This window comes from Etheostoma spectabile, chromosome 1, assembly GCF_008692095.1.
Source record: "Etheostoma spectabile isolate EspeVRDwgs_2016 chromosome 1, UIUC_Espe_1.0, whole genome shotgun sequence".
NCBI classification, from domain to species: domain Eukaryota; kingdom Metazoa; phylum Chordata; class Actinopteri; order Perciformes; family Percidae; genus Etheostoma; species Etheostoma spectabile.
In genome coordinates this window covers 6,049,800-6,077,397 of record NC_045733.1, presented here as the reverse complement: position 1 = coordinate 6,077,397, position 27,598 = coordinate 6,049,800, and the positions used below count along the sequence as shown (strand labels likewise).

The 27,598-nt window shown below is 40.7% G+C and overlaps 1 protein-coding gene across 4 annotated transcripts in view; it reads right to left on the bottom strand.

Moving 5' to 3' along the window:
* The window catches only part of rnf111 (ring finger protein 111), a 32,241-nt gene extending 6,174 nt beyond the window's left edge, over positions 1 to 26,067 (bottom strand). For 2 of the 4 annotated variants that reach the window (XM_032518671.1, XM_032518929.1), the window contains exons 1-12: positions 25,951 to 26,067; positions 25,545 to 25,607; positions 20,509 to 21,468; positions 16,798 to 16,930; positions 7,817 to 7,968; positions 6,207 to 6,401; positions 5,008 to 5,384; positions 3,883 to 4,135; positions 2,013 to 2,376; positions 1,782 to 1,907; positions 1,507 to 1,624; positions 401 to 481 (exon numbers count right to left, since the gene is read on the bottom strand). In XM_032518671.1, the coding sequence (XP_032374562.1) occupies positions 401 to 481; positions 1,507 to 1,624; positions 1,782 to 1,907; positions 2,013 to 2,376; positions 3,883 to 4,135; positions 5,008 to 5,384; positions 6,207 to 6,401; positions 7,817 to 7,968; positions 16,798 to 16,930; positions 20,509 to 21,385 (2,676 nt within the window). In that variant the 5' untranslated portion in view covers positions 21,386 to 21,468; positions 25,545 to 25,607; positions 25,951 to 26,067. Of the gene's footprint in view, positions 1 to 400; positions 482 to 1,506; positions 1,625 to 1,781; positions 1,908 to 2,012; positions 2,377 to 3,882; positions 4,136 to 5,007; positions 5,385 to 6,206; positions 6,402 to 7,816; positions 7,969 to 16,797; positions 16,931 to 20,508; positions 21,469 to 25,544; positions 25,608 to 25,912 lie in introns of all 4 variants that reach the window. The other 2 variants (XM_032518764.1, XM_032518850.1) reach the window with 2 other exon arrangements.
* Positions 26,068 to 27,598: the final 1,531 nt, after the last annotated feature.

Sequence of the window (27,598 nt, the reverse complement as noted above, 5' to 3'; positions counted from 1 at the left end):
CAAAGAAAGGAATAAGGCACCAAAAGGACTACTAGTAAGTTAAAGATATGTTAGCATTGGATCTGGACGGGAAGGATAACTCTGGGAGTTGGAAGGGGTGTATCGCAATTCTGCCTTCTCCCACCGCGACAGGTTCGTGGCGCTGAGTTGCGATTTCGGTTTTATTTTCCATATCGTTACAGCCCTAATTAACTAATGTGTATAGTTATAGTGTGTCCTCATTTTAACAGCATGAAAATAGTTTTCAGTCATGCGGTGATGAGTCAAGCAATTATAAAGTTAATATTAATGATGGCAGTAATGAATGAAACGGAAATTAATTTACTCTTTCATTGCTTGAGTTGCGTCAGGACTGATAAAAACAAATTTACCAACTGTAAAACAAAAAAACAGGCCTCACCTCATAGGTTCTTCCAAAGCCAGTCATTCTAGATGAGATGTACCGAATGTGCGGGTAGGTCACTTCAGATATGCCAGTGTGCTGTGGAGGACAGAAGAAAACATTTTGTTTAACTTTTATTTTAATAATCTCAGCATGTCTCTTTCATAAACAAATACACTTCTGTGAGTGAGAAAAGGGATCTTCCTGGAAGAAGAGAAGTAGAAGCCTTGCCCAGACAGGCTCCAAGATAACTAAACTTATCTTCTGCCTTCTGCTTAGAAGTGATGAATTTACAGGCCACAGCGAATTAATACAATACAGTTTCTGTCTTTTATTTGATATCTAGTGTGGGCAAAAAGAAAATTCTGTTGAACATTTTGAATCCGTCGGTAGTGTAGTTAGTGCAAATTAGTTAACTAACTTGATTTGTTTACGATATTAAGTGAAAACATTTTTGTCACCCTGAACATCCCGCCAAACCCTCTTCTAATATTTGTCAGCTATATAAAGTGTTGCTTGATAGTCTATTTGGAAGGGGGGAATCTGATTTGACTGACAAAAGTCTGAGTCAAGTAAAGCCTTAGAATCAAAACAGTGAAGTTGAGGGTCAGACAGCATAACAAGTTAAAGCTGCAGATTGGAACGTTAACTCTTTGTGGGTACATTATTATAGATGACTCTTTTTGCATTTAGAAATATAGATCATCATTATATTAACTTTACCCTGTGTAAGCTGTAAGTGGTAATGGCAGTTTTGAAATTAAACTTAAGTTGAGTTTTAACAAGATAATCTATTTTAAAAGGAAATTAGAGGGGTTGTAGAAGACAACTAATGTTTGGGTGTTTAAGGGGGACCAAGAAAAAAAAAAGCAATAACATCAGAAAACTGTCGACTATATTTGCGCAGGATCTGTCTCAAGGCTTGTGGATTTGTTGAGTTTGCAATTGAAATGCCTGATAAGATACTATTAATTGCTAATACATTATTCATGTGGTTCACTAAACCATCCTTGAAATAACTGATGTTATAAATAAGGGGCCTACACCATTAATCAGACTTCATTTAAAAGTGATTCTTTCCCATTTATGCTAATGTATGCATGTGTGCCGAGAGGTTCCCTCACCATGAAGGGGATGGGGAAGTGGTGCAGTCTGGGGGGAGGGTGGTAGTGGGGCAGGTGGGAGTGCAGGTGCCCTGAAGGGTACGGTGCCACAGTCACTCCAGCCTCAATGCCAAGCTCCCTGTTGACAAACACATAAGAAGTGAACTGTCATCATTGCATCAAAACCTTCTCTTGATCTTGATCTGAACGTAACACCAAGGAACCTTACAGTTACATTCAGCTGACATTAAACTGAAACCAGACATCTGCCAAACCTCAATGCCTGTGATACTGACCATGCTGTTCTCTGCTCAGGCTGGCGAGGGTGGGAAGACATAGTTTGTGGCACATGGATGTGGTGTCCATGGCCGTAGTTGGGGTGCATTCTGTGGGGGTGTGGAGGTGGACGCTCATGCGCACGTCTGCACGGAAAGGAGAATACAGGTTCACGTCTGGAGTTGTATCTTTTATGCTAAAATGAATACTCAGGATGAGGAAAACACCAGCTGGGTGATGGAGATACTCACGTCGGGTGCTGCATCATTCTGCGCCTCTGGACCTCCATCCTCTGCAGCATCTCGTGTTGATGGAGCCTCTGCACCGACGCCCCCAGCGCTGGCATATGGTGCGGCAGGGACTGGTGATCCGTAGGCAGGTGCTGGGCAAGTGGGGCACTTGAACCAGAGAGGTGGTGGGTAGACAGAGGAGGGGGAGGGGCAGGGGGCACGGCGTGGCTAGAGGGGTGAGACGGCAGTGGCGGATGAAAGGTGACAGTGTGGGGAATGACATAATCGCCTTGAGGAGGGGGCTGAGGTGTAAGTTGGGGGTTCCCATGGGAATGAGGACAGGCAGAGGAGGGCTGATGATGCAGTGAGCGTGCTAGAGAGCCATCTAGGTTTGAGGAAAGAGAAAAGGAAAAAATTAACATAAAAAAAGCAAAACATCTTCAAATTCTAAAGGATGCTCTATGTTTTTATTATTGAAAGACCAAATCCAACAATGTGTGAGTCTCTCGCAATACTTTTTCAACCTGTCTGTGGCACTCAGCTCCAAGTCTATTTATTCTTACTGAAGGAAGGCATACTGTAGATAAAAATAAATTGTCCACACATATTTACTTTCATTTTTAAAAAAGACATTAGTGAGTCTTTACAGCAGCAGGAAGGTGCATTGCAGTGCCCAAGTTCAATATAATAAAGAAACATGTTAGCTAGTACAATAATTTAGTAATTTCTGGATTCACAGCTCCCTCTTTTTGTCTTGTGCTAAGTGTGATGTTTTGGAGCGAACAATGGAGCTCCACAGCACAAAGGATTAAGCTACATCAGGCTTTGCCTACACAGGAAATACTTGCTAATAGGATCAGTTTGTTTTTTGGTGTTGCTAATTTAGTGGGATTTGTTATCGTTAATATAAGATATGTATAATAATAAGGTCACCAGACAGATTATTGTTTACTTAATTACAAAAACCACAGAGTCCTACATTTGTACTTTATGCCAGCAGACAAACATCTTGGCTCATTGTGTTAAAGATGATGCCTTTGTAGCATTTTATGTTGTCGACGACACAAACCTTCGCTGTTCTCTGGCAAAGACAAACGATCTGAGTTCCCGTCTGAGTCATCAACTTAATAAATATTTATTTATTCTTATGTTTTAGCTTCCTTGTGATGCAGACTTCCTTGCTACTTGTCCAAGCAGCAGTACAATGAGGAGGAGAGGCAGGCAAGAGAGAGGTGAACGTGGGGCACCAGCAGCAACTAACTCTCTTACTACATCCCCTCCAGAGAAGCTGGTCACACTGCTTTAATCTCCATACTGTGCTATTCTGAGTAGAATGAGCAATTAACTACTTCTGCTTGCTGGTACAGTTCCCACAGCACTTGGCACATTAACCACCAGGCTCTGTTAATTACTATTAGCATTAGGTTTTAGAAGTGCAGCTGTCTGCCAATTTTCACAAGTACGACGGCACTGCACATGAGTGAATTTTTTTAAATGCAGTAGCTGACACTTGAAAGTCCAACTGAAATTAAATTGCATTGTATTTGTCTGCTACATCATACATATCTGCTCTTTAAATGACTCTTCCTTTGTTCTCCTTTGAGAGAAAAAACAGAAACCAAAATGGAGAAATTTACAATTTATATTTTTTGGGTTCATTTAACGGCATACTGTCCAGTCTTGTAAGTGATGGAGACCTTATTTCTTTGCAGGCAATCAAATCTTAAAAGAAGAAATGTCAGTGTTTTATCTAGCTCTCACACAACACAAAAGCCACACATTTTAAACAGAAAACAATACATTTAATAAACACGTTGACATTATCTTTTACTACAAAAAGGGATGACTAAATGGGATTTTAGTTGGACTTTAAAAAAGGTGGTATACTCACAGGAGGGGTGCATGTAATGTCTGCAGGGCTGGGGTTGTGTTTGTGGCTGTGGCTGAGCCACCATGGAGGAGCTGAACGAGTCCACCACAGCTGGCTGGCTGGGCCCAGGGGTGGCCTGGGAAACGTAAGCAGGAGGCCGTGAGGTGGAGCCTGGGCAGCACGGGTCAAAGGCCGAGGTACTGCCATGGAAACTGGCCCCATTGTTTCCTCCGCTCCGAACACTGCTGTTGCTCAGGTCTACTGGCAGAGTTTGCTGTGGAAGGAAGGCGGAGATGTTATAAAAAGAAGAGGGACAAATTTCTACTGTGGAATGCTAAATGAGTCATGCACAAGTCATACAGAATTCAAGCCATACAGTATACCATGTACAATGAAATAGTCTTTTCACTGTTGCATTTCTCTTTCTGAGCGAAAAAAATAAATAGGAGGGACCTTTGTGTATTCTGTTTCCCTCAGTCTCAAGCTAAATGCTCTTTCAAGATACAGCGTGCATCATCATTAGTGACGATGAATGCCGGACCCTGACCTTCACTAACTGAGGGGGTGGAGGGGAGGATGATGCATAGTAAAGCTTTGACAAAGTATAGGAGGAAGTTAGCACAGTATGAAATCATGGCTGCAAGACAATTTAAAACACTTTAAATCTTAAAACGGGGTCTTCTCACTTCATTTATGCAGCTTTCATACTTGAAGTGAGACACAAGGCATTAACTTCATTACTAATTGTCCTACATTCATTTTGTTGAGCTTTCAACACTAATTCTTGATCTTAATATTTGCCTCAAAACCAAAATAAGTTCATAACAGACATTTATCAATTACAGAGAGGAATATTCTTTCTCAGGAATGCCCTGTTCAAGCTCACAGTTACATTCATTCACAAACTGAAGCTGCCCAGTTAAGCACACAGTTGGATCTGAGCAGTTGGGGGTTATGGTCCTTGATTTTACTTTCCTCACCAAGATTTGACCCAACAGTCCAGAGATTGGACCAGCAACCTTCCAGTCACAAGCCCACACTATACTAAACTTAAAGTTTACATTTAATTAATTTGGTGGCCAAGGATACCACATAAGTAGACAGCAAAAACAGCAATTGTTAAAAAAAACTGTTGAATGGGCATACCTGGTCGTGGTAGAGGGCTGTGTTGCTACTACTACTGTTGCTGCTGCTGCTGACTCCAGTGCAGGATGCAGGCAGAGCACTGGGTCGCTCCACGGTGCAGCTTGGCTCTTGAAAGGGCAGGGTGCCCGGGGGCTGTGGTGCTGGGTGATGGACATGGTGGATGAAGTGGTGAGCGTTGCCGTGACTGTGACCGTGCTGAGAGCCACTGGTCTGCTGAGAGGACGACGCTTGCAAGCAGCTTGAATGGGAGTGGCTCAGGGACAGGTGACCGGGGGAAGGGCCCCCACATGGGGAGTGCTGCTGACAGCAGGATGGGAGTCTGGGCATTGCCGTGCCTGCGTTTTCTCCTGTACCTGACAAACCTGGTCTGCTGTCATCTGATGGGAGTAAGATATATGAAAAATGATGATACAGCAGGTTAACATTTCAAAGGGCTAAGAAAATGGAGAAAAATTACTACATAATATAGAATGTGAAGGAATGCGCCACCGTTTGTTGAAATAGGGTTATTCACTGTCTCCTCTACATGTACAGTATATAGGTGGGCAAACTTTTTTGTTTCAGTGCGTGTCTCACCACCGCAAGCTTAGCTTACTGTTGTTAATGGAATCCAATGTTGCCAGTTAGCATGTTGTGAGTAAAAGGGGCTCAACTACATCAAAAACAAAACCTAATAACTTCTTGTGGCCTGCAAATTCACAACGAGTACACATAGCAATGCAGATTAAGACTAGACAATTTCCTAGGCAGATACTGAGTTGGGACTACATTGGGTGGAAGTAGGCTACAGTCGAAGCACTGCTACTTGGGCACAGAGATATCACGCAGCACCTAAAAAAAACCAACTTCCATCAACATACCGGCATGAATATTAGCTGGCTATTTTCCTACAGTAGACAGTGAAAGGCAATAAACAATGCAGATTTTGTGAGCGACGAAGAGGATGACTTCTCTGCCGGACTAAGACAATGCATGCACTGAGACAAAAAAGGGTTTGCCCACGTATATAAATATAGAGGAAATGGTGATTACCCATATTTCAACAAACGGTGGCGTATTCCTTTAAGTATATTAGAGAGTATATTAAGTATATCAGCAGCCTAAAAGAAGTCATTTTGAACCCAAGCTGCCTCTCAGCAAAAGAGACAAAATTATATGGTCTACAGCAGCTGGTTTCAACCTGCCATGTCCTGGCTTACCCTCTGTGGCTGTGCGAGTAGAGCCACTTGGCCTCTGTGTGTGCATACTTTCAGGTATTGAGCCTCGGCAGCTAGTGGAAGTGCCAGGGGCATCATTGAGCTCTGAGGTAGAGGCATGATGGGAAGATGATGAAGAAGACGACCTGACTGTTTGAGGGTGAATGCTGCCAGAGGTTGTTGGCACAACTGAGAGATCTGTGGAGAAAAAAACGTTGGGGATAATTTAGAAAAGGAGGATTCATGACAACAGTGCTCAGAGGGAGCTCATTTAAAAGGGAGAGAAATAAAAGAGCAGACAACTCCTTGACAAAACAACTTGATTGACATATCTTGAGTTACTGACAGAAATGAGCATTTCTGATCCTAAATTTTTTTAATTTATAAATATTTAATAATTAAATCTAAAAAGGAGATTGGTCTGCATGTACAGTATATGTGTGCGTTTTGTTTGTTTGTTTGTGAAAATAACCCTACTATTAATGAAATGTCTTTTATGCTACGTTAGTTTTCAAATACATACAATACCTATTATAATAAATATTTACAATAACAGTTAACAAAACTATGAATTTATTTTACTATATTTATTTGTTTGTAGACATTATTTGCAGATTAATAGACATGATTTTCACAAATGATGTCACAATCTAAAATCCAAATTTGTCTGGAAGAAATAACCTCAGTGTGAACTGTAGCATGTGTGTATCTGCAGAGGCTTAGCAGCCGAGAAGAGCAGACCTTATTAGCATTCCAGAGTGTGCACAACATCTGCTTTTCATATTCACAAATTAATTTCCCCTCATTCTCCTAAGAAATGCAAAGGCTTTAATACTCTGTGCTCAACCATTTTACTATACATCATGGGTGTGGGCTAATAAAGAGTCACACAAATGTCTAATGTTATGAAGCAATGCCCTTTTACAGAAAAAACATAAAAAAGTAAGTTAATGTTAGTGGCTTATCACAGAGTGGTTAATTGATGCACATTAGAGTTAATATTTAAAGCATAATAACAATTATAACAATTTTAAATATTATTTTTGCTGAGGGCTATCGCACATTTGTAAAACTATATTGTATGATTGCTACGTCTTTGGCATGGCATTTTAGGAGCTAAAGTATTTTACACATTTTTAGTGTAAACACTTAATCTTGTTATAAACTGTTTATAAGACAATTTTTAAAATGCTGCTACTCTCGTCATCTCACAAGCCTATTCTTGGATTGATAATTGTACCCCTTTGTTCCCCATACTCTCAAAAGAATCTGTCTGGCTATCACTAAACTAGTTTGGACCAAACTTCTTGTCTGCTCATCCCAGAACAAATGATCTTGGGCTGAATGGAACCTTGGTCCCTGCAGTCCGACAAAGGTTATCATTTATCCTTGTCCAAAACTCTTGGACCTCATCACAGGACAATAGGACATGGGACAATTGGCCGTCCTCCATCTTACATTTCCAACAATTTGGTGCGTCTCTTAATCCAAGTCTAAACAATTTAGAGGTAGTTCAACAGAATAATAATAATCCTTTTATAATAATAATCTTGAACTGAACGAGGCGGACCCTGACATTGCGTGACATAGTTTTAGCATAAGTTTATTCTTACCATCTTCATCGACAGTGAGGTCCACCACCTCCCCAGCATTCTGACGCAGTGGTTGGATGACAGTGGATAGTCTGTGACGTCCACGTGGCTCCTGGAGACGATTCTGGGAGCAACTATTAGCCCAAATCCTGCTAAGACCCACTGACCGTGACCTGTAGACATAAAGAAAAAACTACAGTATTACAGCAAACTGCAGCAGAGGAATGCTGGTCCTATCAGGGATATTCTCCTAGCTAAGTGAAGCATTTGCTTTGCCAGAGCCAGACTCTCAAGCTCATTTCCAGGAATGAGGCTGCTTTGACAAAAGCCTGCTGGTGCCAAGGTAGGTGAGGAAGCAACAGTGGACAATTCTGACAAAAGCATTTAGATCTGGTTTTACTACCTAGATATATATAGTTTAATTGCAGTCTTTTAAACTCTGGTCGATTTATGAGGACTATGGGTAACCTTTTCTCAGATCACTGCAGGGTAAATCCGGACAGCTAGGTAGACTATTTGTCCAGTCTGAGTTTTCTGTTGCACGACTAAAAAAACCTTTTGAACGTAAACGTTCCATCAAAACAAGTTTTTCATGAGGCTATTTTGCAGAGGCTCTGTGGCTTTTCCCGGTGCTTAGTGCCACCCATGACAATTGTGATTGGTTTAAAGAAATGCCAATAAATCAGAACACGCTTCTCTCCCATCCCGGAATACTGTGTGGACTAGCCAGACCCTCCTCCGCAGCGCCGTGGTGGAGGAAGGTCTCGGCAAAGCAAGACTAGCATATTGGTAACGTGATCGCACGTACATTTACAGTCAGAAGACAATGAGTCAACGCCCAGTCCAGATGCTCTAAACATTGTTTTTATGTGAATATGGAGGCGCAGCGCATCGTAATCAATCCTTATAGGATTAGTGTGGTCTGTAGTCAAAACAGATTTTTCTGTTAAGTGAGTATAAAAACGCCTGGCTTTGTGAGTTGCTGGAAAGCATGGTGGGACTATATAGACTCGGTTACAGAAGTTGTGGCACAAACAAGTTGACTCAAAAACATTAGCACATAAGCAAACATTGTACACTATAAATGTTTAGATTGCCTCTGTTAATAAGCTCTATCAGAAACTACAGATAGCTTGTTCTCTCTGAACTGCTATCATGTAGATCTGCATCTGCAACCACCCCATCACTTCCATCAAAATATCACCAGTCTTTCCACCCACCTTCCTTTTTCCTATATCTCGCTACAATGCTCTGTACCTCTTTTTCCCTGCCTTCAGCCCTTTCTCTTATCTTCCATATCATTTTCTCTTTCAAAGGCTGTTGTTGCTCTACACATTGCTCTTTGAGACTGGAGTGAGTGGCCAGGCAATAGCCACATTTCCCCCACAGTACCGTAAAGCCAGGTGATCATAGGTAGGAGGGGTGAACCCAAGGGACAAGAGACTAGCAAGAGACTATATGGGTGTGCCGTAAATCTGGATACCATGGAGCTTTGTGGCTAGGGGATTTCACTGCTGTTCCCTTGCTGCGTTTAAAAGATGCACAGGAGTAGAGGGAAAAGGATGTGTATTGAGTGCCAAAAGCTCTTGGTGTCAATGTTTATGTAATGTGTCTCTCTTTTTCTTAGCCCTCTCTATGCACTTGATAAAATTAGCAATAAATAAAAACTAAAATTGAAAATTTGATATAGTATGAATACTTAATTTTTTGGTTCATCCTTTTTAAATCTAAATTATAAGCAACACTTACAAAAATGTTTGTGTTTCTTTTTTTAAAAAGTTACTTCAAATAAAACGGGCCGAATGCTTTGTTCCCAGTCATTTTTTCCCACAAAGTTATCTAACTATAAGAGCGGTACAATCAGGCGCGTCTCGGCAGGGATCATCTAAATTTGGCGTGTCCCCTTTTTTTGTCCAGCTGCCACACATCCAGGTAGCAATGTGGCCCGGGTGGGGGAAGCAGGGAGCCCGGCTCTTCCTGCTGGGGAAATGTGCACAATCGCCAGCAGCAACGTGCTGTAGAGCCCAAGAACCTTGTAAGAGTTTGTGTACAATTAATTTGATCATTTGAATGTAGGATAGACAGCAATCACTTTTTGGCACTGCACTGGTGGCCCACTGCAAAGACATTCTTGACTGAGAGCATGGATGTATAGACTGATATGAAAGCCGATCCCACTGTCTCTCGTCTCTGCTAAAGGCAGGCCGCCGGCCCAGCCCGGGTTTTGATCACATTCCTCAGATGTGTTTTAACGCAGGAAATGCCTTTCACACTGCTTTTTGTGATAAGGGGGATTCCCATCATCTTGTACTGTCTGCTTCAATTCAATATCCTGTGCGACATGCTGCACAATGCAAGAAGTGGAATAGAGGAGGAAGTTTATTAACTTTCATATTTCACAAATCACTAAAGCAAAGTTGTGCACACAGTTGCAACTACCCACAAGACACAGCAATGAGGATGGTATCCAGAGAAGGGGAAAAGGTTGTTGTGTCGGTGTATCAATTGGCCAGGCTCCTCAGCTCTGGGTTAATCCCAGGGAGCAGGAGTAGCCACTAGGGAGGGGTTCCTAATTAAGTAGACCTGGGATTATTTTGTAAATATCTGTTTACCACCAAGCTCTCCTGGGGGTGGGAGGGGGAAGGGGAGAGGTAAACAGTACATTGTAAACATGAACACTATGGGAATGGGTGGCTTGGCAATGCTGAGGTTGTGCCAAGCCAAGGTGATGTGAGACACATGCCCCAGGGATCAGAGGAGCGCTGAACACTGCAGTAAAATAGAGTAAACTACTGGCTTGGGAGTTAAAAGGAATTAGAGCATACAAGGCAGTAATAACACTGGACTAAAACTGGTAAACAATTTGAGGAATCAACCTTTGCAATGATGAAAGTATCAAGTTTGTCTTCAAAATTAGAGTATTATTACATCACTTTCTAACTCTCAGCACTCCCAGTAGAGACCTGGCTGATAGTACTGATGCATATCCCTTCATCTCAAATAAAGAAAATGTATCATTATAATTACAGAGCGGCATCGCCAGCTCTTGACATTTGCTTATCCGTTTCAATGTACAAACATGAGAGGAAATATACATACATAAATAAGTATATCATACCATCCAACATTTTGCTCAAGTTAAATTTGGGCAAGTAGAATTAAAGCTGCAAATTGAACGTCTACCAAATCTCCAATTTCAGAGGAATAGGTGTGTTTTTTTAGGTTGATGGGATATGTTTGTGGATCAGTCATTCAATGCAAGTGACTTTATCGTTTGTTGATCTGTTTGTAGCCATCTCAAACACAGGCACAACATTACTGTTACATAGATAGGATCTACACTGGAATACTGATGGCAGTATGCGCTGTAGTCACAAAAAGTCTAATGACATTCAAATCGTTTTGTGACCCAATTACTATGCATGTCCTGGCATGATATGCAGAATCAGGGCAGGGACTGATTTTTGTCCACATCAGCTACATAATCCTTGTTTATTGTAACCCACTGTGCTCTAGGTACATTGCTGCCAAACTCGCCCCACAGTGCACTGTTAAAACACTGGAATGTTCTCCTACTGCACTGCTTCGCAAGTGAGCGAACTGTGGAGTGACACAAACAAATAAATAACAAGTTATTCAAATTAAACATATCCATATACTGACAGCATCTCAATTGGCAATGTGAAGAGAGCATGTTTGGGTTCAAAATGGTTGCTTTGCCTTGATTTCAGTTACATTTTGCACCATGTCCCTGACGTGCTGCTATTGGCTGAAAACTGTATTTGAACTTTGACATTTTGTTTGAGCCGGGATGAAGAAAATAGACTCTCCAAATCCTGTCCACAAGTTACAGACACTCCTCTGTCCACAAACATGACAAGAAATTATACTGGACAAAACACCATAGGAAAGGAGAAAATAATCTTTATCAATGTAGGCCTTCATGAGGCTACATGTGCATTGTGCAACTGAATGATAGGAAAATGTACACTCAGTTGCCAGATTATCAGGTACACTTAGCTACTAATGCAGTCTAATTATTACAGTCCTGAAATACATCCTACCTCCATGAAAGTTATAATGTCTGCTTTTGGTTGAATCTGTGTAGATCCAACTTTTTGATCTTTTTTAGAGGATAGTTTGTGGTGTTGTTGAACCTCTCTAAAACAGTTTCAACATAAACTGTTCTAAAAATTATAACCTTCATGAAGGTCGGTAAATGTCATAATGGACTTGCTATTACTTACACAAACCAAATTAAATTAAATAAGTGGGATCAGGGGGAATCAATCAATCAATCAAAAATGATAAATACTTAATTGAGTTATTTTCAACACACTATTACACTACCAAAAAAGCCTAGGCCATGATACATTGTTTAAATAAGCGTGCACATCTATTGTTCCTAAATTGACATAAACTGCACACAAGCAGATGTTCACAAATCGGACCACTGGCGGTGTCAACAAAGCTTTTACTGCTCATTCTGCTGGCCTTGGGTTTGGCCCGCCCTCCTGCGTTCCTGTTGCCCATCCCCCTTCAGGGAAGCTCATCCCTGCATTCTCTAGCGAGCCAGGACATCTTTAACAGTCAGGAAAACGGGAAGATTAGATAAGCAATAGCATTCCAAGCTCGGCACATTGCACTTCAAAATTTTCAATCAAAAAAGAAGGAAAGACACTTAGTCAGAAAAGATTAAAAAAGGGATACAGATAGTGGTTGACACAAAGGCAGAAGTTTGTGAATTTAGCTGCATACTGGCCTACATGAGGAATTAGTGGAGTATTGAGGCAGGAAGTGATATATTGAGAACAGAAAAATAAGATTCTCAATGGAGTGAGGAAAATGACACTAGGAGCCATTTATCTAATATATAACTTACACAGTGAATGTTTATTAGTTCTAAGAGAAACAGAGTGCCACATTCTGCATATTTCTTAAAGCCTTATCAACTACCCTACTTACCCAACTACCCTACCCCATTTCACTAGTTAGGGGTGGGCGGTATATTTGATGATATGGTAGCCATGATACCGATTTAGCTATACATTTGTTCTGGTATAGAATGTATTTTAAGTTACTCACAGGTAGTGATTGTAGTAATTGATGGACTTTAGCTATGTTCTGATCTTAAAGTCAGAGATATCCCAGTAAGCAAGTAGCTTTTCTGACATTTTTGTCATCAACCTCTCTTATCATAGAATTATCTGTGCATGCATCTCTGTCTTTGCCATGCCATTAAACGTCCCATGGCATGGTGCTTTTTGGATGCTTTTCTATCTTAGTGGTCCCCTATCTGAAGTCTCTTTCCTGAAGTTCAGCCTTGGTGCAGAATTACAGCCACTAGAGGCAGTGAGGGTGTGGCCTTGACCAACTTCCACTTTGCTAGTTTGAAAGCCATGATGTCTCTCTTTTTCTCATGGGTGGGCCAAATTCTCTGGGCGGGCAAAGCTGAGAAAGAGGAGATAACTTTGCCCCTTATGACCTCATATGGGGCAAGATTCCAGAACAGTCAATCTGAGCTTTCAGATGGGATAATCTGGAATATTTTTCTCAAAAGCAAAGCAGGATACCCAGGGCTCGGTGTACACCTATCGCCATTTTTAGCCGCTGGGGCACCATAGGCAGGCTGGGGGAACGCATATTTTTGTTAAAATATTCATGCCATTGGACCTTTGAATGAGTGAGTGAGTGAGTGTCTCTCTCTGTTACTACCTCTACTGCTGCAACAACTATGTCCCCCACAGTCCCTGTCTTTTATACAGAATAACGTCACAACATTCCTGCCTCAAACAGGCTGTGTGAAAGGGGCTTATGTTTACTAAAAAAGGATTATCTACCTCGCGCATGTTTCAAGTCTCTACAAACCGATTTTCACACATTGTAGAAATTGATTAAAACCAAGGCTGGCAGGAATTCAAAGTATAACTGATTTCTAGTAAATGGGCTAAAGTATGCAAAAACACTATACCATATTTTCCGGACTAATAAGTTGCTCTGAAGTATAAGTAAAAAAATGCGTCATGAAGAGGAAAAAACATAAGTTGCACTGGACTATAAGACGCACTTAATTAGACATTTTGTTTCACAAAATCCAAGACCAAGAACAGACATTTAGCACACCGAACAATAGGCTAAATACGTAAGGTGTCTGGTATGTTAACATAACACATTAAAGGTCCCATGACATGGTGCTTTTTGGATGCTTTTCTATAGGCCTTGGTGGTCCCTTAATACTGTATCTAAAGTCTCTTTCCCAAAATTCAGCCTTGGTGCAGAAGTACAGCCACTAGAGCCAGTCCCACAATGAGCTTTCCTTAGTACGTGCCATTTCTGTGTCTGTAGCTGTGGAGGAGGAGAGAGGGGGGCAAGGTGGAGGCTGGGGGTGTGGCCTTGACCAACTGCCACTTTGTTCGTTTGAAAGCCATGATGTCACTCTCTTTCTCACGGGCGGGCCACATTTTCTGGGTGGGCAAAGCAGAGAAAGGGGAGGTAACCTTGCCCCTTATGACCTCCTAAGGAGCAAGTTCTACGTAAGAAATAAATAACATGGAATGACTCCTTAACAAAGGCTTGTGTGCCGAAACGCATCGGAGTTGTATTTAAAGGTTTAAGATGACTAAGCCATAACAATAAAGGCTTTTTGATTTTTCCAGTGAGAATGCCTTGGATTTTTCCTGAGTTTTGCTATATATATATATATATATATTTGACCCATCCAAAGAGCACCTCAAACAAACAATTTGAGTCATGGAAGTGCTCCTCTACAGACATTTTTGTAAATAATAAGGGCAATGAGTAGGTACCTTCAGCGTGATATGGTTTTGTTTCTATAAACAACAAGGCATGCAGTCTACTTTCCCTGGGCAATGTAAGCTATGGAATCTATGAGCAAAGCACTGGAGTACACTGCCCCCCCGCTCTTTCTTCTTATGAACCATACAGCTCTTAAACACTAGCAATCAGAAAACTCAGAAAACTGCATTTACTCCTTTTTCTAATTCTGTCATATTGGTTAATCCTACATGCAATCACTAATACATTATGTGGTTAAGGCTTTAATCGAGTTAAAGGCCTTTACTCAAGCATTTCATTTACAATTGAGCGTCCATGTTGTTATTGATGAAAAAGAAAATCCATAGTGACAGAACCTACAATGACCAATAGCTCCCATTGTTAATAGAATCTTACTTCAAGAATAACTGTGAAAGGAGTAAAGCGTGATTTACACTTCTGTGTAAAATCCACATAGTGGCTACGTATGTAGGTACGTGGAGACACGAACCTATGCCGGACCCTACGCCGTAGCGTAGCCTGACGTGCACCACTAAATAAATTTAACTATATGTCGCGTTGATGCGCGAGACGGTTAACTTTTCCTGCAACAGATTTCCGCCCGTGGTCAGAAAGCGCAGGGGAGACACTTTGTTTCTTCCACTATGACACTAGAGTTGGTACTTGCTCCAAAGCTAATCACCCTCACTCTCTCACTCGCTCGCTCTACCACTGACTGAGAGATCAACGCACACACCAACGCATAAGTATAAATTTCAGGCCACTTACGTAGGCTACAGCGAAAGCTTTGCGTGGAGCCTCCGCACAACCATAAATTACGCATAAGACTTAGATAACAATAACATTACACATAAGATAACAATAACATCACTATTGTAATAAGTTGGGTACCTCAGACGATTTATTTCATAATTTTGGAATTAACTTAATTATTATTTTTTAAGTAATTTAAGTTCTGGTGAATATTAAGCTATTAACTTAAGAGTATATTTTTGGTATTAAAGATTTACACACTGTAGGTTTAAAAGGCAGTTTCTATGGTCATATTGAACGAATCTAAGTACAAAATATGTTCTAATTAAGAAAGGTTTAATAGGTAAAATAAATAAATCGAAAGGTACATGTAAACTTTTGCAGTATCATCCACTTCTCCAATGTCCGCCTGTCACAAAAACAAGTGTGATACATTATGAACACTAATACCACTGGTGCTCCGTTATAGACCCTGCTAGAGAGACTACTGACTACAATCCAAGTTCACATATAGAACCACACCAAAAGCAGCTATCAGTAATAAAACATTGCAACTTATTGTTTTAAAAACAGGAAACATTACCCTACTAAACAACACATAAATAGTACAACCAGCTGAGCAGGGAAAGGAGTTCTTCATGCGCTAAAGAACACCACATGACCAGACCAAATGTACAGAGACGCTAGTCCTCAGCAGATTACTCACAAGACAACAACGCTCTGAATATTCCAAACAAACAATGACATTTCTGAAAGGTTTTGATCTGGCTAAATATTGATGTACACATCTGTATCAATCTGCTATTTTTGATTTTAGTTCTAACGGAACCCAAAACCCCATCGGGTTTGAGCATAAAAAAATGATTAGCCCATTTCAGATGCAGGTTGCACTTTGCTCATTTCTGACCTTTTTGATGAAAAAGGCAGGTTTAGTACCTCATTTGGTAATTATACTTGTGGTGTACCAGGGTTCAATATTAGGTCCTAAACCTTTTTAGTCTGTAGATCCTCTCCCCACAGTAGGAAAGCTAAAAGTTGTTATCATGAATACTTGGGGGTTTCTCTTGCCAATACGTTTGGCTGTCCACACTTACAACTCACAAATGGCCTCAAACATGTAATCTGCTGACATACAGTAGACTGCATATTGGTAAAAGTATTCCTAGGATTGATATATTCCAGAACCATTGTCCTTGTGACCTAACAAAAAATGTATAAACAATACTATGTTACACCAGTAGTGATAGAGAGACCCATACCCTAAGGTTATCAACTAAACAAGGCTGACATTTAGCCTAGTGGTTGACCAGACATGTAAGGGGAACTTACTCAAAGGGATCAAAAACCACTATGACTGGAATGCATGGCCCTTGCTAGAGTGGGGCAGTTGAGCTAATGGAAAATTAATATAAGAACATTATTTCAATGCCGGCTGAAAAAGATGAGATGCCTACCTGAAACCATCTCCGACCGTGACGATCTCCACCTCACTGTCTGTTGAGGTGACGTTGATCTCCTCGCTTACAGGGACAGCAGGTGCTGGAGCTGGAGTGGCCTCAATCACCACCACATCCTCATCCAGGCCACCTGAGCACACCAGTAGAATTTATTATAGTAAAGACGCACATTCAGATGAAAGGAAAACAAAGCATTCAACTACAATACAATTTGGGCTAGGTGTCACATGATTTCCCGAATCGATTGTATTCTGATTCACAATGTCCTAATTTGATTACGTTTCTGATTTGATTCCATACTTCATATTCTATATTTCAGTGACAATACCAATTTTACTTGGAGATAAAATAGATTCTCAGAGAACTTCTGATGTAAATTGTACAAGCAAGAAACAACCCTCCTTTTATATATAATGCACCAGGTTGATGCTCCCATTATGAATCAACCCCCAAAAAGTTTGTTTAAAGTACTTTTTACTTATTCATGTATGATAAAAGGCATATATTAAAAGATGTATTTCTGGATTTGATGAATCAATGTTGGATCCCTTAAACAAAAATCAATTTAACTGGAGAATCAATTATTTTAATCCAGCCCTAAATACAATTAACAGAAAATACATACTTGAAATGAAAACTTGTAGCCCGACTACACTCTATGACACTTTACATCTATTAATCAGGAATATTTCACATTAAAGTTGGGTACAAATGAATGAACAAACAAACACATTTAAGTTAAGTCATCATACAGCATATTCTCATACAGCATAGACATGTACTTTTCCTGCTTTTATTTTCAAAAAGCCTGTCCCCCTTTCTCCCTTTCTTAATGGCTTAGTCTAACTCCAAGCAAGCTGTGTAAGTGGCCAGATAGTATTTCTCCAGTTTCATCATGCTAACAGCAGTATCATCAGGCTCATCATATCATCAGGTTTAACAGGAGAAATGTAGGTCATCAGTGCTCACTGGGATTGACTTTCTTCCTTCACCGTTCCCAAATGTGCCCTATGATTGGTTCCCTGTGCACTAGATCTCACTTCATCTCTGCCTGGACTAAATACCATGAAAGCCCCCTCAGGTGTGTTCACTATAAGTAGATGGTTGCAATAAAAGATCAGAAAGAGAGTTAAGGATAGTTAATTTCTCAATGACAATTTGTTAGACTACGTTTTTTTATTTAACCTTTTTAGTTTGAAATAATTTTTATAGAACAAGCACTCAAAACAAGAATTTATATGATGAAACAAATGTCAATCCTAAGGGCTGCAACATTCACAGACTCAATAATGAAAATGCATTTTCATATCACCTACTGTTTTTCCATATGGTTTGCAAAATGAGATAGATGTTATCTATGTTTCAAAATTACTTTGCCTACATTATTCACAAAAAGATCTGTCATACTTCATTGCCAGAGACAAATTAATCATTCTCCTCAGTCTTCTTAATGGAGCCACTGCTTACTTAAATAAAGTCTGTGTTGTGTTTTTTTTTCACAAAGTGAACACAGCTTAAATTACTTGTTTATTTTAAGGTTTAAGCCCAGGCATACATTTATTCCAATTCCCAGTGTAAGTGAGAGTTGCTGACTCATGCATTGGGTGTATGAGTCAAGGTTACAAATTCTCTTCTACATTCTTAAGCCTTAAATGTAAATCCATTTATGGCAGACATACATATACACACACACATATATATATATATATATATTTTTTTTTTTCTTCAACCAATACAAAAGACAGAACACTAAGATATGTCTGTTCAGATTTACCTGTGCAGTGACTGTAAGCAAAACATTTTAACACAACGTTTGAAGGTAACTGATTCATTACTCGTGTGAATGAATAACAAAGTAATGAAATTCTATGCAGCAGAAGTCTATACTGTGTTTTCGAGCAAATCGCTAAGTGCCTTGCCATAATTCCCCAGTGTGATTTCTATTCCAATTGTCTCCTGAGAACTGCTGCTTAGCACCCTCTGCATAAGGGAATTTGTAGAATTTTATTTGACCTAAAAACAACAAACCAGGTGTGACCTGCATTCAAAGGGATTTTTAGATGTTGTTAATTCACAATTAACATATTCTGTTGTATCTCAGGTTAGAGGTAGGATTTAACTGTTTCTTGGCTACGTCACACACTTCCTCCAACTCTGGACATTTAGAAGGCAGCTTTCATCACTTGCCTTCATGCTTTCCCTTGCTGTAAACACATGCCTTGTTTTTCCTGCGAGACCTGCTGTTTCTATGCAAAGCCTGTCACTAAACAGTGCCTGAGTTTTCTCCCACCTGCCTCCCATAGAAGCACAACAACTAACTTTCCATTCTCCCCGAAGGCCACAACATTAGAAATATTGTTGAGGCTAAATGACTACATGAGGATAACAATGAACCAAGGTAGAGGTGGGGCTTTTTAAAGGATATACTGACTCCTGTTGTAAATAGAAGGTGACTTCCATATGCACACTGGTCTGTGCCACTTTGCTGAGAATTATAACAGAAAGCTATGGTTTACATTTTGGATATAAACCTGTTGTTCCAACAGGTACAGCGGGCTGTAGTTTCCATTACAGCACGCCAGGTGTGTGGCCATGAAAAGCAGAGGAGAGTAGCTATTATTTTATCAGATGTGCCCAAGAGCTATTTGTGAGCATATGTTTATGACAGCCAAACACTATGCAATACTGCAACTTCCCCTTCTCTAGTTGAGAGCTAGGATGAAATTACCTGGTGCAGAATAAAAACCTGTAGACTTGTGATCCTGCTTCTGTAAACAGTGAGCTTGTTACCATTATCACACTTGTGCAATGGCCAATTCATTTCTGATTGTACAGTGAAGGGAACTGGAAGTCTATGGTTTAAAAGTGTGATATATTCTAACAATAGTTTCCTATGAGGGTTATTTAAAGTGTACATTTTGAGTTCATTTTCAGGTTCATAATTTTATTTAGAGGTTATACCATATTTTTGTTGTACTGCACATTGCTGCAACTCCTTTTTCCCCGTGTGTTGAGCTCTCTGTTTTTCATCTTTATAACACCTGTTGACCTCTTCTCTGGAACCAGACATTTATGATTTTGTGTTCTAGTTTTTTTTAATGTATATTAATACACTTTGCATCAATGTACTTTAACTTGTAAACCATTTTTAAACAAAATGCAAATGCAATGTTAGATAGCCTGGTGCCTCTTAGCTTCAGGAGACATAATTCCCATTATACTGTTACAACGGACATGGTATCCACCTTTGCCTTTTCAAATAATCAATCAAATAAATAAATATGTACACATTGTGGTGTAGCATTTTGCCTGTTGATATTTATTAAACCCATGTTGCTCAATAAGAACCCTTAAAGGTCCTGATACACTGTATAATCCATGTAAAGTTTATTTGATGGACTGTTAAGCAATCAAGTAAATATATAAATACATTAACACTAACACAATCTTTGATAGCACTAAAAATATAAACAAATAATGACTGATCCGATTGCATAGTCTGGCCTGTTTAGTCCACGATGTTATGGTGATCATACTGTGATCACACATATTATGCTACGTAAGCTTTCCCTGTTGGTTTATGCTTTTAACCATATGATATAACCTATGTAACATACCTCATGCTGTGAAAAAAGATATGTTAGATACAATACAGAGATTATTACGCAACACAAAGACAACTGTAATAGAGTCATGGTTTGTAATTACCTGTGGCTACAGCAGCACTGTTGGGCTGGCTGCTAGTGCTACTGACATCTACATACAGCTCATCTTCTGCTTCGGTAGAAGAGGGGGTAGAAGAGTCACTACTCAGCTCCTCGCTGGAACTACTGGTGCTATGGAGTAGAGCATACTTCCTACGTGCAATCACTTCACGTTTCTTTCTCTGCAGTAGTAGTCGCTCCTTTTGCTTCTGAGTACGCTGCCCCCCTGCAGGAGCTGTTTTCACAAAGCGTTTCCTATGTAAAGACCTCCGGCTGCTCAGACACGGCCGCTTCAGCAGAACTGGCTCAGCTTCAGTGCGCACCCACTTATGTGAGTGATTCCCCCGAGTTCGACCCAGAACAGGGCGCAGGCCAACTCCAGCGGCTCCTCCTGTTGTTAGGGCAGGAGCCTTGTGTTGGCCCCCTGTTGCTCCAGCTTCCCCCTCCTCCTCTGAGCTGAGAGTGTCTGAGTCCCCGAATCGCAGGCTAGAGGAGGGGGAGGAAGCACAGTCACTAAATGACGACTCGTGATGATGTTCATCCTCATTTGGGTGCTGTAAAAGTTCTACCCTGGGACGCTGAGCGGCCAGTGAACTCTCACTGATGTGGCCCTCCTTCAGCGAGCAATCTGATGGCCCTGCCTGTTGGCCTTTTCTTTTTCTGCGCCCAGGGAGGGTCCGTTCTGAGTCTTTGTGCGTTCCTGTGTCCCTCAGGGGCCGGTGCCGGGACTCACACAGGGTTTCAAATTCACTGCCTGCCTTTCCAATCACCTCCATGTTGTTAGGAAATCTCTTGGCTGCCTCCAGGGGCTCTGGGTTCACCAGTGGCTCCTTCAGATGCTCCTGTCTGCTGGGGGCCTCAGATGGCACCTCACTCTTCATGGCGGCAGGTCTGTCCTCAGAGGGCAAACAGCAAGTGTACTCGCATCAGTTCCTAGGCATCTATCTGCTGCATCTCACAAAACCTGAAACAAAGAAGAAAAGAAAAGCGTTAAAGGTGCACGTTTGCAAAAGAACAGATCATTATGTCAGTGACAGGATTAAGACCTTTCAAGGGTTCTGGAAAATAACAACCAATTTCACAACCAACAATAAAAAGCAAAACATCACATCTAAATTTGAATCTGACCAATGAGCTAAAAATTAAAAAACAAAGACTAAAGCAAGTCACCAATGGCCTGTAAGACAGTCTGATCAGATCTGGTTTATCAGAGGATACAGCTAGTTAGCTGCTTCAATATGTTATATCCATTCATCCATCTTTGTTTGCTTATCCGTTATCAGGTTGCGGGGGAGCAGCTCCAGCACGGGACCCCAAACTTCCCTTTCCCGAGCCACATTAACCAGCTCCAACTGGGTATTCCGAAGCGTTCCCAGGCCAGTTTGGAGATATAATCTCTCCACCTAGTCCTGGGTCTTCCCCGAGGCCTCCTCCCAGCTGGACGTGCCTGGAACACCTCCCTAGGGAGGCGCCCAGGAGGCATCCTTACCAGAGGCCCAAACCACCTCAACTGGCTCCTTTCGACGCGAAGGAGCAGTGGCTCTACTCCGAGCTCCCCATGGACTCACCCTATCTATAAGGGAGACGCCACCCTCCTGAGGAAACCCATTTCAGCCGCTTGTACCCTGGATGTTGTTCTTTTGGTCCGGACCCGGCCTTTATGACCATAGGTGAGGGTAGGAACGAAAACTGACCGGTAGATCCAGAGCTTTGCCTTCTGGCTCAGCTCTCTTTTTCGTCACAACGGTGTGATAAATTGAATGTAATACTGGACCCTCTGCTCCGATTCTCTGACCAATCTCCCGCTCCATTGTCCCTTCACGCATGAACAAGACCCCAAGGTATTTAAACTCCTTCACTTAGGGTAAGGACTCATTCCCTACCTGAAGAGGTCACTCCATCGGTTTCCTGGTGAGAACCACGGCCTCAGATTTAGAGGTGCTGATCCTAATCCCAGCCGCTTCACACTCGGCTCCAAACCAATCCAGTGAGCGATGAAGGTCACAGGCCGATGACGCCATCAGGACCCCATCATCCGCAAAAAGCAGCAATGATATCCCCAGCCCACCGTACTGCAACCCCTCCCCACCCCGACTACGCCTCGATATCCTGTCCATAAATACTACAAACAGGATTGGTGACAAAGTGCAGCCCTGGCGGAGGCCAACCCTCACCTGGAATGAGTCCGACCTACTGCCGAGAACCCGGACACGGCTCTCGCTTCGGTCATACAGAGATTGGATGGCCCTGAGAAGGGACCCCCTCACCCCATACTCCCGCAGCACCTCCCACAGTCTCTCCTGGGGGACCCGGTCATTCGCCTTCTCCAGATCCACAAAACAGATGTAGACTGGTTGGGCGTACTCCCAGGCCCCCTCCAGGATCCTTGCAAGAGTGAAGATCTGATCCATTGTTCCACGACCAGGAATGTGTTATAAATATGACAAAATCTTACAATAAAGGACTTCTAATAATACTACCTTTCCCTTCTGTACCAATTACAAGGACTCTCAAAAGGTTTCTAGGGAACTAAATAAAAATAGAAAAGCTAATACAAAAGTTAGGTAAAAAGAAATAAAAAAAATGCAAGGAGCATAAAAGGCAAAAATCAGTTAATTTATTACAGAAAAACAAAGTGTGTAATCTATCTTAAATGTTTTCCATGATGCAGGCCTTATGATAGTTTTAGTTCTCATTATGCTATCCTCACTGAATTGTTCAACATTACAGCAGAGCATAGCAGACTTGCTTTTAACTAAAAGGTTATTACAGATTATTTTTGAGCATTTCACTGATAAATCAACGGCACATAGGCCCAAAAACAAATATTAATATGTCCATGACAATACTTAATGGTGTTCAATGCGAGGTAATACGTTCATTCTGTTTTTTATACAAATTAAGACAGCAGGACTCAAGGCTGCTGATTGAAGATGAAAATAAATACCCACAGGATGACTCAAAAGTCAGTACACCTTGTGTTTGCTTTATTGTTGATTGCAGGCAATGCATCAATCAGATTAAATGAAATGGGATTCTGTCTATATTTGTGTACACCAACAAATAACTCCAAAGAGAAAGGGACTCTTTAGGTTTGTTGCAGTGGAAGAATTTTCACAGCAGTGTAAGGTCTCCCAGAGCAACGCCAAATTCCAGCATAGCTAAAAATGCAGGCTACTTCGTGAATAAAAAAGAAAAGTGTGTCTCTGTTAAGAATCACTCCATGTGTATTTTCAGATGCCCGCGGCTTACTACACCCTCAGTCAGCCAACAGTGGTGTTAGCATTGACAGGGATTACAATTCTGGGGAACAGGTGTTTTCAAATTGGCAAGAAAGAAAAATGTATCTATGCCTGAGCTCTCAATAAACTTGAAAGCTCCTTTTAATGCAATGAATAAATGTAATATGTTACGGATTCTTGCTTTTAGGAAAACTATGATAGTTTAGGGGTATTTACTCCTCCTCACAGATAAACAGATATCCTCATGTAAACTAGGTAGTTTTTTCTTTCTTGCAATATATCACATATTCAATATCACCAAACTGGGTTCAGGCTTTATATAGCTAACACTTATCCATTAGTACTTTGATTTGCCCCAACACGGATCCAAATCAGTCTGAACAACCCAGTTGTGTATTTTAGGCAAAAGCACAAACACACAAAGAATATATTCCAAAAAAATGATTAAATATGATCGCTTCTTAATCACGATGGGTGTTGCATATCTGCAGTAATGTTGACTGATGAACTGTATTTTAACATTAAGGACAAGGTGAAGAAAGCAAATTGCAGGCTTATGCACTATAAGCAAGTGTTGATATCACCCACAGCAACAACCCAACCACACTTCTTGATTTGATGCAATCAGAAAACAAAACATGGAGCCACTATTTCAGCAAGTGATTAATGAACATATTGTACTGACTCTGTCTGTGTGGCCATCTGGAGATACAAGTGATGTTACAAAACTCAAGAAAATAAAAAAAAGCCTGCAATTGCCATCAACATTGTTTGCTGGAAGTACACAATTCACAACATTAAGAAATGTAGATGTCTTGAGTCTGTCAACAACCCTATGTAATGTTATCTTCAACATCTTAAACATCCAACTACCTTTAAGAGTCCTTTAGACTTTTTAAGGGGACACAGCAACACAAACTTCTATAGGGTTTACTTTCCATCTCTCTGGCAAAGTCTCAGTACAAATCTAACACAACAGCATTCCTGGTAGGGTTTGCTACAAAATATTTGTATTCGACTACATTAGACACAAACACAAACATATCAGTTGTCACTTGACCCGAAGCTGTAACTTTTGTGAAAAAGGGCTGATGAGGTTGATGGTGCACAACGCTCTGCCTGCTTTTATATACAACTCACTGATAAGTGAGTCTTTCGGATGTTCCTCAATGACATGCATGAATTCAGGGGCCTCAGAGGACAGCGCTGAATGACAAAAATCCCCATGCACCAAGGCTAAATTATTCTAATTTCTCACAAAAAGGCCCAAATAACGACACGTAAGATATTCTGCAGACACTGTCTAATGAATCAGGCGCAGCTACTTGCTACCAGAAAACGTATGGTGTAACAGAAATGGCAACAGTAGACCATTTCAAGATGAACGACACTACGGCGGAGACAGGACTGCTGGGCTGCTGCTAACGATACTCACGGTGCTTTCTGTCTGTGAAACAACTACCAAACACTCCGACTAAGCAAGCAAAAACAGAGCTACATAGAATTGTTTAGCTTGACAGAATTGAGCCTGAAACTGGGGCTAGAAATAGTTTTAATAATTACAATGAGCTCGGCTGCTGCCTGTCTGTATCCAACAAACGCTGCTGAAGTGACTGGGGCTAGATCAAGTCGAGTTACTAGTGAATGACTAAAATTTGAATATCTAATGTTAGTAATTTATGTTGAGAATATTACGATAACGAATCGAGAGGAACCAAAGTGGGCAGCTAACCACATAGCCTGACACATAGTTAACGTCAACTTACTCCAGACAGAAGACAACAAAGACAACACGTACCTGGGTCTAAGTCCTTTTTTCAAAATGTGTCACCGTCTTTTTTGTAACATGTGAAGTTAAATCCTGTAGGAAAGAAAGACAAGCGTTGAAAACGAGCATTTATCTAAATGTTAACCCTAACTGCAACTAGGCAGGCCTACATAGAAATCGCGATCCGAGGACGTTAGCGACTGGGATTGTGAAATTGACAACACAGTCCCGAGCTGAGCCGAGAAGCAAAATCGAAGGCAATGGGCCCTGGATGGCTACGAGCTGAGCTAAGCTAACGTAAAGGCTAGTTCCACTTCACTCAGCAAATAGCCGATTATACTCAGCCATTTTAACTCGCACATTAATCATATCGAATCTTAAAATATAGTACGACCTATCTAATATGTGTCTGTTTGACAAGATAGAAATGTCTCACTATAAGCCCTCGACGAAGTTGCCATTCCTCCCTTTCGATGCATCCACTCTTGTTTACCCAGCAGGTCGTCTGTTCGCTGGCTACGGATACAACAGTCGTTGCACTCATTGCCGCATGGGGGTGCCAGATCGTGGTCGGCCGTCAGCTACTTTACGACACTTTGCGACTGCTTGATTTAATCCCTTTTACTTTTCAAAATATAACGTGTAAATTAAAAAATACTCGCCCCGTTTTGTGCCGATAGAAGAGCATGAGAAGCTCTGTGTAATAATATAAATGTACGCCCATGTACAAGATGATAAAAGAAGTTTATGCATTATTGTTGTGCATGTATCGGCTTCCTAAAGACTCGATTCCATTACTGGCGCGCCCACTAACGGATATAAATTGGAGGTGTCAAAACGAAATACATTTATAAGACGGGCTCTAGTTTTATTCTATTTTTGAATGTATATAAATTTGAATGTAGATATATTTGAATGTACGGTATATTACTTTACTTACATTTAACTATGTTGATATTTTAGAACTATGATTCAATCGATAGTATAGGCCTACCTATCCAGTTGTGCTTATAAGTTTACACACCCATGCTATAGTTGACTAAAAATAGGAATAAAAAAAATAAAAAATCATCTTTTGGAATTGTATCTTAATGCCTTAATAAAAAAATGAGAAAAAATCTATCCTTTAAGGACACCAATCTTTGTGAATGAGTAATGTATCATAGATAAAAGTACACACCCCTACGTTAAATTCCCATAGAGGCTGGCAGATTTTTATTTTTAAAGGCCAGTTATTTTAATGGATCCGAATGCAGCTCAATCAGGGCAGTTTTCCCTTCATATTTAATTTATTTGTAGATGCTAAAGGAAAATTGTGCTGTAGTTCATAAATGGCAAAGCCAACAATGCGAATAAAATGGTTATACATCCCTATAGTATTAGGAACCTGTTCAATCTCTTAGCATACTAATCAAAATCACATGGCAGATTGCTCAATGCAATTAGAGGTGTGTCCTGGTCAGACAATTCCTACTCCACTGAATGTCATAATGGAAAGAAAGGGATTTAACAAATCTTTGACGTGGCAGTTGTTGATGCTAGCGGGGGCCGGTCTGAGTATTTCCACAATCTGCCAGTGTAGATTTACCACTTAAGGCTGGACATCCTACAATTTTATCTTGACTTTATGATTTTGGTTTTAGACTGGGTATATTCAATTTCAGTTAGTAGGATTTACCACTTACTACTTGACAGTCACTACACTTTATATCTTTGACTTTATATTTTTGATATTTTATACTGTTATATTTTATACTGTTTATTCTTATATTTTTTTGTGTCAACACTGCAAAGGGATTGCTTTAATCTCGTTGCACAAGTACCGTGTACTTGTGTATAATGACAATAAAGGCATTCTATTCTATTCTATTCTATTCATCTCCACTACAAATAAGAAAAAGAGGCTACAATTTGCAAGAGCTCACCAAAATTGGACAGTTGAAGACTGGAAAAATGTTGCCTGGTCTGATGAGTCTCGATTTCTGTTGAGACATTCAGATGGTAGAGTCAGAATTTGGCGTAAACAGAATGAGAACATGGATCCATCATGCCTTGTTACCACTGTGCAGGCTGGTGGTGGTGGT